The sequence below is a fragment of the Antennarius striatus genome, chromosome 4 (assembly GCF_040054535.1).
Source record: "Antennarius striatus isolate MH-2024 chromosome 4, ASM4005453v1, whole genome shotgun sequence".
Classification (NCBI taxonomy): domain Eukaryota; kingdom Metazoa; phylum Chordata; class Actinopteri; order Lophiiformes; family Antennariidae; genus Antennarius; species Antennarius striatus.
In genome coordinates this window covers 13,123,860-13,138,136 of record NC_090779.1, presented here as the reverse complement: position 1 = coordinate 13,138,136, position 14,277 = coordinate 13,123,860, and the positions used below count along the sequence as shown (strand labels likewise).

Sequence of the window (14,277 nt, the reverse complement as noted above, 5' to 3'; positions counted from 1 at the left end):
ATAGTTTATTTTACTGTAGCTACGTCTCAAGTTAAAAAGCTATTATATATTTATTTTCAATCAGGCTTTCTTGGTGGACACCCGAATCTAGCCCCAGTGCATTCTGGTGCTGTCCCCGCTCTTCTGTCGGGATCCACCGCTAAAGTGAAGCTGGTAAGGATAAACTGGTCAGAGCAATTAAAGGGGAAATGTTGATCGAATATAACTCCGCTTTGGTCCTAAAGTCGCACATAGGACGATTGTAAACACTCCTATTGCACCATAACGTTATAAACTTAACACAAGAGACGTGCTGGCAGCTATTTTGTTGATACGAACTCTGATGTTGCAGACCTCGCATGGCGTGGGACAGGAAAGGGTTAATTTTTTCCGCCGCCGACATTTTTCTTTGGCGCTGTACGGCAACTTTTCAATTTACATGTGCATTGTTGTTGCTACGATCAACAACTTAATGTTAAATTTAAATTGTGCCATGCATAGGATGTGTTTCAAAGTGTATCACAGATGACATACGCAAACAAAGGCAGCTCTTTGTTGCATGGAGCTGCAGCAACTCATACATGGATCAGCATTTGCAAACAAGAGCTAGCACAGGGAAACACATTCATTTTAGAAGAGAAGCCATAAATGTGACAGATGTATCTGACACCGTCTGCACGAATGACCCAAAGCTGATCACCCAGCTGTTATGAATGTGGTTCTCTTGTCACAGAATACACTAGAATACCTCGATTTAGCACTGCTATCGTTAGCCAGAGCTAAGGGTTGAATGAACCTGGTAGCAATTTCTTTCTTGAACACTCCCACAGTGCGCCGACTGAGCCCCATTCGGCAGCATCTTTACTGTAGTTTAAACAGCAAACGGGTTTTAAGTGATCGATAACTGGCACCTCTCATAGGTGATCAATTTTCTTCCCCCTTTTCATTTCAACGACGATCATTCTTTATTTTGTGTGTTAAAGTCATGAAGTTTCACGTGTCCACTGGTGGCACTGCAAGTTGTCATTTTAGAGTCTCAGACGCGCTTTTTGCAATTTGTTGCAGTTCACATAGTACACATTATGTTCCCATAAGCTCTCAGAGAAATGCTGAAAATGTGCACGATCGTGAAACACTCCTGTGTTATTAACTTGCACAATTTCATTTAACTTGAGAAAAGAATGAACAGCTATGTTGAACCTGATACTGTCTTAGAGGATGGCGAATGAGTTGGGGTTTTATCTCATCAGTGTCTTCTAGCCTAATTGACACCCAAACAGTATTTCTAATAAGTGCTTACATTATTCTGTCTTGTCACTGGTGTGATTCTAGTGGTGAAGGCCCAGACTTGCTTCAGACATGTCCGTGAGGGAGTCCTTCAACCCAGAAAGCTATGAGCTGGACAAGAACTTCAGGCTAACACGCTTCGCTGAGCTCAAGGGCACAGGCTGCAAGGTTTTTTCACCTTTTAAATAATTTTCTTTTAGCCCTTCTTGTCATTGTATAGCTCTTTTAACGGATAACGCATTTACAAAAAAATTGGTGATTAGTATGGGGTTTTCTTTGGTCACAGGTACCACAAGATGTGCTGCAGAAGTTGCTAGAAACCCTTCAGGAGAACCACTATCAAGAGGATGAACAGTTCCTGGGAGCAGTTATGCCTCGATTAGGTAATTATGATTTTAATGCATTGAAATATAAATGCATTTCAAACCTGGATAAATGATGATAGCTATTATGAATGCAAGAAGAACACATAAAATATAACAAACTTATCTATGAAATGACTGGAATAACTTTTATAAAGAAGCTTAATGATGGGCACTCAGAAAGGTGTACATTAATACTCCTGTCTGGTTGCTGTTGAGATTTGTGTTCCTTCCTATTTCTGTGACCTGTTGTAATATGTCAACCAAAAACCATAGACAAAAAATATAGTCAGTTTGAAAGTATCAAATAAAGTATGACATCCAGTCTTCATCTACATGATTCATTACAGATGGCCAGTGTACTGAAATGAGAACAATTTGATGTTGTCTGTGAAGGTCCAGCAGTCAAATTGTGCTCAAGCTGAAGCAGTGTGGCTTCTGATTTTGTGTGTGCTGTCATTTTCATTACACACACACACACACACACACACACACACACACACACACACACACACACACACACACACACACACACACACATGCAGCAGCAGAATGCAAACGTAAATATTTCACAGAGTGCTTATATTTTTAAAGGCATCGGGATGGACACCTGTGTAATACCCCTCAGACATGGAGGCCTTTCCCTGGTTCAGACAACAGATTACATCTACCCCATTGTGGATGATCCCTACATGATGGTATGGAATGCTCTTTACTCTTTGGCTTTGTGACAAATACAAATGTCACAATTTTCGATATAATGTAGACATACTTTGGACATCAGTGCTTCATGTGGTTATTCGCAAAATTTTTGTTTTGTAGGGCAGAATTGCTTGTGCCAATGTTCTAAGTGACCTGTATGCCATGGGAGTGACAGAGTGTGACAATATGTTGATGCTTCTAGGAGTCAGCAACAAAATGTCTGAAAAGGTGAGAGTTGTGTGTCATTTTGAAAGAAACTGCAATGGATCAGTGTATTGGAATGAACAAAATACAACCCGTCAGAGTGACCAAAAATAAAAATGTTGTGCAGTAGTTATGAGCGGAAATGATAATAATTAACATATTTGCTCCGAACTCTGTGGGTGTTTTCAGGAGCGGGACAAAGTGATGCCGCTGGTCATTCAGGGTTTCAAGGATGCATCAGAGGAGGCGGGCACATCTGTCACAGGAGGGCAGACGGTGCTCAACCCCTGGGTGGTGATGGGAGGCGTTGCTACAACAGTCTGTCAGCCCAACGAATTTATTATGTGAGAATGAGTTTCTACTACACATTTATTTATACTTTTTGTAAATATTTGTTGAATTTTGCAGTAATGTTCAGTAAAAGTCCTGATTATTCCATGTCTATCATATCTCAGGCCAGACAATGCAGTACCAGGAGACGTGTTGGTGCTGACCAAGCCACTTGGAACACAAGTAGCTGTTGCAGTGCACCAGTGGTTAGATATTGTAAGTCCCCCGATGTACTCAATTTTGTCATGACTTGTTTTTAAGGATAGTAACTTATGTTATTTGCTGTTTATTTTCTTTGAACCTCTCAGCCTGAGAAGTGGAACAAAATCAAGCTGGTGGTAACTCAGGAAGATGTAGAGCTGGCTTATCATGAAGCAATGATGAACATGGCTCGACTTAACAGGACAGGTAAACCCAGTGTGGATGTCAGAGTTACTGATTTACAGTGAAAACTTTCTTACACCTTTCTTTGTTGTGAATATTTTACATTAATGTAGTTTATTTTACAAAGACAATGAGCAGATTAAGTATCTACTGCTAACTACATCAGCTGTGTTGCACCATCTGGAATGAAAACTACAGTGCTTGCAATAAACTTGAAAAAAGTCTTGTGTCATAGAGAAAGTATAAACTGATTTTGTGTGTAGAAATTACCCAGTAGTCACCTTAAAAAAACAAAATGTGTAACCACATTGTTACAGGAAAAAATATTTTTAAAATCTTTTTTATTAATTTTCTAGCCTTAGATTGTTCTCTTCATTTGTTATTAAAAGACCTAATGAACACGAATACTTCACTTACCACAGGTTTTAAAATGATACAACGTTGACCCATAATGACTTACATTATTTGTAAATAACAGATCTACAACTTCCAAACATTCATAATGAACCAACTGATCAATTGGGTGTGTTTCTGATTGGTTGTCTGTCTTCCCATGTAGCGGCTGGTCTCATGCACACATTCAATGCTCACGCAGCCACTGACATCACAGGTTTTGGCATCCTCGGCCATGCTCAGACGTTGGCACGGCAACAACGAAGTGAAGTCTCATTTGTCATCCACAACCTTCCTGTGCTTGCAAAAATGGCTGCAGTGTCCAAAGCCTGTGGTAACATGTTTGGACTAATGCACGGTACCTGCCCTGAAACATCAGGTGAGTGTGTGTCTGACTATGACATCATTTACGATCGTGTATTGTTTATTTAGTGTCTAAGGCAACACGATAAATATTACTGTAATGCTGTTCCTTAAGTCTGGCAGAATTTTAACAATGTCGGTTCAGTTTATAAAGAAGTAACTATAAGTTTTGAGTTTGATTTATTTTATGCTGTGACTATTTTGCTACACGTCCACTGCGTAACACTGGCATCGTGTACTTTTCTGCATGTCATTTTCCATTAGGAAAAGTACCTCCTCAGCATTACATGCATGGCACGACACAACAGTAGTGAAGTAAACTGAATATCTGTACCACTGTGATGTAGCTGCTTCTGTTTTAAACTTTATTGTCTCTAAAGTAGCTTGGCTGTTTTGATTAGAGTAGCTGTCAAATTATGCTGAAGGAGAAGGCCTGCTGGAAATTGTACAATCAGTGGTCTGTAATATTTCACACGACCTTCTGATACCTGCTCATTTCACTTGGAACCATAATGGAGGTGGTGCAAATGAAATAGACCAGGTAGTTTTTTTAACCAATTGAAACACAAAAGAGACGAGTACAGAGGAACAGAGTAGAGCCAGTACTACAAAGAGGAAATTGGGCTTTTGTGAAGGAATTTGAATGGGAGCCAGAAGACTCTACTGGTAAATGGGGCAAGATGTGTTTGAAAATCCAAGCCAGAAATGACACGTATTTTAAAATGTCGTCATAAATGCACACAGATTTGATAGTTAAAGTCCTGATGATATGATTTATATTATATGGAGTTTGACACTATGATAGTATTTAAATGAGGGCTTGCTATTTTCCGTCTTCTTTCAGATTTCTGGGTTACCAACTGTCGTTGTGTTGTAAACCAACCCGTATATATGGTTTAGGGAATGTAGCGACTTCCAAACCAATAAGTCGCTGAGAGGCTGACGACGGGGCCCTCCTTTGTCAGACGCGCTTCCAGGCAAAAATCACCACGATACATAAAAATACGTTTAATCCTTTATTAACAAAAAATAATAATAATCAACTCATAAAAAACTGTTCACAAACTCATATAAGCGACTCACAAAGACGTATCAATAAAAACGTTGCGTGATGTGTTGCGTTTTGCGTGTTTGCGGCGGTCAACAAAAAATACGGCAACCCCGCTCACCCTCTCTCTCCTCCACACAGGTGAGAAGATACCCTATTTAACCTATATTGACGTTCACGCCCACATCCACTTATTCCTTCAATGAGATCACAAAAAACAACAACATCACAAATAACAAATACAATATTCAAACCATCATCATATCATCTCATAATACAAAATACCTGTACATTCATTCATGGCTCCTACACTCCAGCCCCTAATTATTAGGATAACACATAATAATTACCCACACTCATATTATAGGAGGCATGAAACAGTTAAAAGCTTAATATCATTTAAGTCCATAACACATATCTTGTCTTCTGTCTTCTTTCTTCCTGTGTCAGAAGTAAAGGCAACAACCAGTCTGTCAAAAGAAGTTTTTAGCCATCAGTCTTTAGCAAGTCAGTCAAAATCAAAGTCAAACTGGGAGTCAAAGCATTCCAGTATTCAGCAGCTGCTCCTCATCCAGCTTCAGCCTCCTGTAGTAGACAGATCTTTGTTATTGGACGATCCAGACAACTGCTCTTTGTTTTAATCCGCACCTGACGCACAAATCCTCGTTTGTCTGGAAAGGTTTGAAGGACCTTTCCCATGACCCAGGAATTTCGAGGAGCCGTATTGTCCATAATGAGCACTATATCTCCAGGGACAATATTGCGCTTCACTCTGGTCCATCTCTGACGCTCCTGTAGTTGTGGCAAGTATTCTCTAACCCACCTTTTCCAGAATAAATCTGACATGTATTGCACCTGCTTCCATCGCCTGCGAGCATACACATCCGCCTCCTGGCAGTCTCCTGGTGGTAAAGATGGTAAGGTTTTTAACAGCAACAGGTGATTGGGTGTCAATGCTTCCAGGTCGTTTGGATCTGTAGATGCTTTGGTAATCGGCCGGCTGTTGATTATGGATTCCACCTCACAAAGAACTGTGTGAAGTCCCTCTTCATCCAGATTTTGCACATTCAAAGTAGAATTCAGGACTTTCCTTACCGAACGGATTAGCCGCTCCCAAGATCCTCCGTGATGCGAACCAGCAGGGGGGTTAAAGGTCCATTTAATTCCTTTCTGGAGAAGTGCATTATTGATCTGAGACTGGTTCCACTGTTCAATAGCTGTTCTCAACTCACGCTCCGCTCCAATGAAATTTGTCCCATTGTCTGAGCGCAGTTCCTGAACTTGACCTCGTCTTGCTATAAAGCGTCTGAGTGCATTTATGAAGGAGTCGGTGTCCAGTGAAGTTGCCACTTCAATGTGAATTGCACGTATAGCCAGACAGGTAAAGATAACACCATATCTCTTCACAACACTCCTTCTGCTCTTCACCTCAAACGGTCCAAAATAGTCCACTCCAACATGAGTAAATGGTGGCTCATCTGGAGTTACTCTCTCAACAGGTAGATCTGCCATCTGCTGGAACAACGGCTGAGCGTTCAGTCTACGACAGATGACACACTTGGATAAAACGCTCCTTATAGCTGTACCAGCCCCAGTAATCCAGTACTTCTCCCGCAGTTTGGCTAGCATGTGGTTACGGCCGCCATGTCCCACCTCTTGGTGAATATGCCTCAGAAGCATGTCTGAGATATGGAAGTCCTTAGCCAGTATTAGGGGATGTTTAGCCTCCGTGGGCATAGATGATCTGCTCAACCGACCGCCAACTCTCAGAACACCATCTTCAACACGTGGGCAAAGTTTATAAATGTGGCTATGGCCCTTAACACTTTCGCCATTTTGCAGCCTGGAGAATTCTTCTGGAAACTTCTTCCTCTGGCAGAACCTGATGATCTCCAGTTCAGCCTTCTCCAGTTCCTCCACTGACAGACAACTTGGAACTATCTTCCTCTTGAAAGCATCCATATCTTCCTCTAAAGAACATCTTTGTTGTATCACATCCAAATTAGACTGTGAAAGTTCGGTGTTCAACTGTTTCCTCTTCTTGTAACAAGCCAAGAGCCAATCCTTGAATCTCAACATCCAAGCCACGGATCTTTTCAGACCAGTCCAAGATGAAAAGTAAGTGATCATGCGAGTCACAGCATCACTCTCTTCTCTGGCCTGTACAGCATTCACAACAGCAGCTTTCTTGATCTCAGGGTCATCTGGTGGAAGCTGATGAACGTCCTCAGGATTAACAGGCCATATACACTCAGGTTGACAGAGAAAAGGCGGACCCAAAACCCATGTTAGATTCTTGAGGAATGCATCCACTTTCAAACCTCTAGAGGCTACATCGGCTGGGTTGCTTGCAGTGTCAACATACCTCCATTGAGAAGACCGTGAGACCTTGAGAATTTCTGAAACTCGGTTGGCAACAAAGACTTTGAACCTGGAAGTCTCATTCTTGATGTATTTTAGCACGGATGCACTGTCTGTCCAAAATACAGAATTGTGAAGTTCCATTTGCAACTCTCTCCTCCACAAGACATCAATGCGGCTTGCCATGGTGGCAGCAATGAGTTCCATACGAGGGATGGTAACCGACTTAAGTGGAGCTACCCTAGCCTTTCCCATGACAAAAGCACTGTGCACTTGTGAGCGTGTGCTATGCAACAGCAAGTAAGTCACTACTCCGTAGCCATCTTCACTTGCGTCACAGAAATGGTGCAGCTGTGCTGTAGTTGTTTCTCCAAAGTCTGGTGGTTTCAGGCATCTCATGATGTTAAAATTCTCTAGACGGCACAGTTCCTGCAGCCAAGTCATCCATCCATGAGCAACTGAGTCAGGTATGATGTCATCCCAGCCAAGTGATTTCCTGCACAGGTCCCTTAAAATTTTCTTGGCAAGCAACACAACAGGGCTCAGGATTCCAAGAGGATCGAAGATGGAGCTGACAGTTGAAAGAATTCCTCTCCTGGTGAGTGGTCTGTCCTTAATGATGATCTTGAACTTAAAACTGTCAGACTGGATGCACCATTCCACACCAAGCACTCTCTCCAACGGTAGCTGATCCTGATCCAGGTCCAATCCTTTCGTGTCCTTAGCTCTGTGACTTTCAGGTATTACAGTCATAACCTCACGTCTGTTGCTTATCCATTTCCTAAGCTGGAAACCACCCTTCGCACAGATGGAGACAAGGTCATGATAGAGAGATACAGCTTTGTCTTCTGAAGGCACAGACACCAGACAATCATCGACATAGAAGCAATGTAGGACCTTATCAATCACCTCTTGGCTGAACTGTTCTTTATTATCTTCTGCACATTTCCTGAGAGCAAAGTTGGCGCAGCTGGGAGATGAAGTCGCGCCAAAGAGATGCACCAACATCCTGAAATCTCTGAGTTCTTGATTTAAATCTCCATCAGGCCACCAGAGAAACCTCAAGAAATCGGCATCTTCAGCTGGCACCCGTACTTGGTGAAACATGGATTCAACATCTGCCAAGATTACCACTGGTTCCTTTCTGAATCTGGTCACCACCCCAATCAATGAACTCGTCAGATCTGGACCTTGTAGGAGCTGAGCATTAAGAGATGTTCCTTGGAAACTCGCTCCACAGTCAAAGACAACTCTTATCTTCTTCTTTGTTGGATGGTAAACGCCATGGTGGGGGATATACCAGACCTTGCCATTGCAGCATTCCAACTCCTCTTCAGGCACCTTTTCTGCATAACCTTTGGCAACCAGATCATTCATAAAGGCTGTGTAGTCTGAATAGAACGATGAGTCCTTCAAAAGCCTTTTCTTCAGGTACTTGGCACGTTGCTCCACAATTATTCTGTTATTTGGCATGTTGAGTTCCTCATTCCTTAACGGTAAGCCAATCTGGTAATGGCCATTCACTTGCTTTGCTGAGTTTGTAACCAAGTCCATAAACCTTTGATCCTCTCTTGACATTCCAGGTTGCTCATCCATACTGCATTCAGGGAAATCCATCTTGAACTGTTGCTGCCAAAGTTCATCCAAATTCACAACTGACACTCTGTTCACTGACAACTCTGGCTGCTCGCAATCCATTGCTTCCTCACGTTCTACCTTCAGAGGTCCATTCACAGTCCATCCCAGCATCGTCCTGATAGCATAGGGTCCTCCATTTACACTGTGAATGATTTGCAATGGTTCCAAGGCCTTAGGAACATTTGTTCCAATCAACAGTTCAATCTCCGCATCTATTTCAGGCAAACAAACTTGTTTTAAATGAGGCCATCCCTGAAGATCCCTCGGTCTTGGAATGTTCCCACTGTGGACAGGCATACGCTCCTGTGTGAAAGTTTTGGGCAGTTCACAGAAATTATCATACTTTAAGCCAGAAACTTCCAATCCCGACACGATATGGCTGCTCACCACCTTTTCTTGGCCCATCGTCCGCAAAAGAATATGTGTCTTCTTTCCTCTGAGGCCAAGCTTGTGCATCAGCGCCTCTGTGCAGAATACTGCTGTACTTCCTTGATCTAAAAAGGCATATGTGGTAACAGTTTTGCTGCCCTTTTTTGACTTAATTTGTACAGGAACTATAGGAAGTTTACAATCATGATCACCAGCCCCAGTTAGACCACTTGACACTAGGGTGCGGTCCACTGTTATCTCTGATTTCTCCTTTTCTTGTTCAGAGTCCTTTGCTTTTTCCTTTGGAGTGATATGAAGAATAGTTGGATGTAGGAGACCACACTTTGCACAAGAAATACGTTTTCTGCAATCTTTGCTGACGTGTCCTGTACACAGACAGCCAAAGCAGACACCTTTTTCTCGTAAGAAGCCTATCTTCTCTTTGTGGGTTCTTCTCTCCAACTGAGGACACAAATCCAATGTGTGTCCGCCTTCACAACAAAGACACATCCTCCTTGAAGCTTGAAGCTGTTCCTTCTCTTTGGTTCTGGGTTGAGTTTTGATTCCTACTGGAGCTACAGTGGTGGCAAAGCTTGTTCCTTTCATCCCAGTGCGAGGCTGTTGCTTGAGTTTGTTCATACCTTTATTTAATGTTGCTGAGGGAACATCCTGGATATTTCCAAACACTGGGTCAGTTAAGATTTTTACTTGTCTCTCAATAAAATTGGTGATGTCACTAAATGTAGGTCTCTGATTGCGCCTCTCTTGCAACTCACAGGCTACAGTTCTCCACTTGTCTCTGAATTTGTAAGGCAACTTCTTTATAATGGCGAGCATGTTGGCAGGTAGATCTAGCTCATTCAAGTATTCCACCCCTTCCATGGCATTCGAGCAACTTCTGAGGAAAAGACTGTAGTCTTGGAGAGCCTTTACGTCCTCTGTTTTGATGGAAGGCCAAGACAGAGCCCTTTCCATATATGCAGAAGCTACTTTCTGCTCATTTCCAAAATGCTCCCTTAGTAGAGCTTTAGCCTTAAAGTAGCCTCTTTCTGGGTTCAAGTGCTGGCAGCTTGTAACTAGTTGCTTAGGATGTCCTCTAGTGTACTGCTCCAAGAAATAGAGTCTGTCGCTGTAGTTTTCAGTGTTTCTTTCCACACCATTCTCAAAAGCTTTAAAAAATGCATGATATTTCAATGGATCACCATCAAAAATTGGGATCTCTCTCTTTGGTAACGATGAGAGGCATTGCTGCTGTATCAGAAGGGTAGTTATTTCATTTTGTTTTCTCATAATTCCCAGCATATTGTTTTGATCCTCATTTTGTGATCTAAATCCAGCATTCCATACATCTCCATTTTGAGTTTGGGTGTTCTCATTAGCACTGTAATTCACTGAATATTGTTTTGGTTGGTTAAGTGACACAGGCTCAGAATGGATGAAGTGAGGTGCAGTTTTCTCCTTAGGCTTTGCTCCTTGGTCCACATAATCATGTTTAATTTCCTTTTGTTTCAGTGACATTTGTGGAATAAAAGAATTTGCATTAGCATTGAGAGCCTTTTGGTTTGATTTTCCCTTTTCCAGGTAAGAGTTCATTCCATCAGAATGCTTCGATAAGGAACTCTTTCCACTTCGAATGCTCCGAGATCGTAAAACGTTTAACTTAGCCATGTGCGCTGCAATATCTTCATCCAATTTAAGCTGCTCTTTCTTTCTCCTCAGACGTTCCTCTTGTTCTTCCAGCTCCTGTTTGTTCTTAAGAAGTTTCTGTCTTGCCATTAAAGCTGCCAAGTCAGCCTCAGCCTTAAGACGTGTAGAAGAAGCAGAAGAAACAGTTGACTTTCTTCTAGTAGAGGAGTTTTTGCTTCCCACATTTGATATACTGTCACTTGGTTGTACATTGTCTTGAATGTCCTCTGTCATGAATATGGACACAGCCTGAGTTGGTGTTTGATGTTCATCCTCTGTTGGATATGGAAACACTCCTTCTCTAATTACAACAGGATCCGAATGTCCAAAGTTGGTATTTTGTTGTGGTTCTTCAGATTCACTTAGCCACTTTTTAACCTCTTCTTCAAATGTGTTACTGTATTCCATGATGCTGGCAAACCATTCGTTTTGTTTGCTTCGTTCATCCTCAGGCAGCAGAGGAATCAACACATTATGTGATGTGATAGCATTTTCACAAAGTTGAATTAAATTCTCAAGATGAGGTTGAACATGTGAAACATTTTCCCTGCTTTTCATAAGTGCTTTCATTTCAGGTATGAGCCCTTTTATTTTATTCACGGTGATTTTGCGTTCATGCTGAAGTTTTTCAATTTTATTTGCCCAGGCTTTGGCTGTGAGTTTAGTTTCTCTTTTGCCACACTCCATTTCAACACCAGGATTCGTTTTACTCATTTTTCATAAGTTTCACTTTGACCTTTTTTTTTCAGTTTGTACCTTTTCGATTTTTATTTATTTTATTTTATTCAATATATTTTTTGCGCATTTAAACCACATTCACAGACGAAAAAAGGGGTTCATGCAGTAATCATCATCCCACACAGCAGCAGCGCATCAGCAACGTCAGAGCGACAGAACGGAGGTTCATACATTCATTGCATGGAGATAAGTTTGGCATCAGAATGAACAACGACAATAACACTGATGCGATGAAACATTAAGTCACCAACACGCCATCGTTCCCAATGAACAAACGGCAGTCAATATGGAAGCCGCATTCCTTCCATCAATATTCAGCCTCATGCGTGCATCTACAGGTGTGGCTCACCTGGCTGTAGTTCACTTTGCCAGCGGCTCCCAATCTGTTCAACAACCAGCTCCTACCTCCGTAGTTTATCTCCGAAGATGTGGTTTTTTTTTTATTCGACCCACTTCCTCCTTTTTCACTCTTGATCCTTTGATCCGTTGCGCTGTCAGATGATGTTTCCTTTCAATGCTTGCCTTTTTTGTTGACAAAAATGTAGCGACTTCCAAACCAATAAGTCGCTGAGAGGCTGACGACGGGGCCCTCCTTTGTCAGACGCGCTTCCAGGCAAAAATCACCACGATACATAAAAATACGTTTAATCCTTTATTAACAAAAAATAATAATAATCAACTCATAAAAAACTGTTCACAAACTCATATAAGCGACTCACAAAGACGTATCAATAAAAACGTTGCGTGATGTGTTGCGTTTTGCGTGTTTGCGGCGGTCAACAAAAAATACGGCAACCCCGCTCACCCTCTCTCTCCTCCACACAGGTGAGAAGATACCCTATTTAACCTATATTGACGTTCACGCCCACATCCACTTATTCCTTCAATGAGATCACAAAAAACAACAACATCACAAATAACAAATACAATATTCAAACCATCATCATATCATCTCATAATACAAAATACCTGTACATTCATTCATGGCTCCTACAGGGAATGATGTCTGTGTCAAGGAACTAAAAGAAACCCACTGCCCTCCAGTCCCATCTGATAATGAGTCGATGTGACAATAAAGTGAACAGAAACATCTTTTGATACCTGTGTTAATAACGAATCCTCCTTTTACCTGCAGGAGGTCTGCTCATTTGTCTGCCTCGAGAGCAAGCTGCCCGTTTCTGTGCTGAGATCAAATCCCCAAAATACGGCGAGGGCCACCAAGCATGGATCATTGGGATTGTAGAGAAAGGAAACCGCACTGCTCGTATCATTGACAAACCACGGATCATAGAGGTGGCGCCACAAGCTGCCACGCAAAACGTCAACCCAACTCCTGGTGCAACTTCTTAATCCTCCTTCTGCATCATAGACCGGAAAGCAAGCAAGTGATTTTAGACACATAAACTACAAAATCATCGTAATGTGTTGAAATTTATACACAAAATAGTATGTATAAAAGACTGGGTTGGTATGTATCTACGTGAGAAAATGCCTCACACAGTGGCCCAAGAGACATGTCATCACCAAGTGGACTCAACCTGCAGTATCCCCATGATAAAATGGTTAAGAAATAGAGCATACTTAAAAACAATTTGCCTTTTGTGTCTCTTTGTTCTGTTATGTTTAATATGTGCAATTGACAGGTAGCTTCTGATAATTTCAAATCCAAGGAAGTCAAACATTTGTTGGCTTCTGAGAGCTTTAAGGATTGCTCTTATTAGGACAGTTGACTGTTAAATTGCGCTTTTGTTTGTCTTTTCACTTTGTACAGTTATAAAGCCTAGTTTTAGTTTATTGTTACAACTGATGCCTTGAAAGAGTGAGAACAGATTTTTTTTTTATTTGACTTTTTGTATTGTCCCCTCCTAAATTAATAAATATTCAAATAGAGGATTGTTTATTCTTGACTTTAGTCTGACTGTTGCAATTATGAATGATCTACTGGCCTCTTGAAATTGTAGAGAGTTTAGTGGCAGAATTACAGAACCATTGTGAATTAAGAAATGTGAAACAACAAAAAGTCGTTTGGTTTTGCAAGAACTCTTTTCAGTGAGTCTTTTTTAATGTGTTGCTTTGATGAGTGTCTGATGTAGTCAGTTTTGCTCTCCTGTCGCCATAAGATGTGCTGAGAGGAATCTGACTTCAACTTCTAGTTTATTCAAGTCCATATTATTTTTGTTAATCCTATCAAAGAAAAGTCATATGGACACCCAACAAGTCCCCTTTGCCACCTTTGAAAATAAATGTCTCTTAAAATAAATATGTTTTTGATGGATGTGTCTGTGCTATTGTTGAAATTACTTTTATTAATGAAAGCTAACTCTGATGTTGTCCTGCACATTAGACTGTATAATCTTTAAAAATTAGCTAAACTTAAAGTAAGAATTCAACAGAACATTTGTGTCATAAGACAAGAAGCGCAGACATTGTGTT

The 14,277-nt window shown here is 41.3% G+C and overlaps 1 protein-coding gene across 3 annotated transcripts; it reads left to right on the top strand.

Moving 5' to 3' along the window:
- Positions 1 to 125: 125 nt before the first annotated feature.
- sephs1 (selenophosphate synthetase 1) lies at positions 126 to 14,069 on the top strand. 3 transcript variants are annotated; one of them, XM_068313133.1, is made up of 10 exons: positions 126 to 153; positions 1,312 to 1,434; positions 1,553 to 1,649; positions 2,223 to 2,326; positions 2,451 to 2,558; positions 2,724 to 2,878; positions 2,990 to 3,080; positions 3,173 to 3,272; positions 3,808 to 4,020; positions 12,980 to 14,069. In XM_068313133.1, exons 2-10 carry the CDS (start codon positions 1,339 to 1,341, stop codon positions 13,192 to 13,194), a joined length of 1,179 nt encoding a protein of 392 aa, XP_068169234.1. In that variant the 5' UTR covers positions 126 to 153; positions 1,312 to 1,338; the 3' UTR covers positions 13,195 to 14,069. The 3 variants fall into 3 exon arrangements, with proteins under 3 accessions (XP_068169234.1, XP_068169235.1, XP_068169236.1); XM_068313134.1 differs by lacking the exon at positions 126 to 153 and adding an exon at positions 241 to 396; XM_068313135.1 differs by lacking the exon at positions 126 to 153 and adding an exon at positions 862 to 899.
- The last annotated feature ends 208 nt before the right edge of the window (positions 14,070 to 14,277 follow it).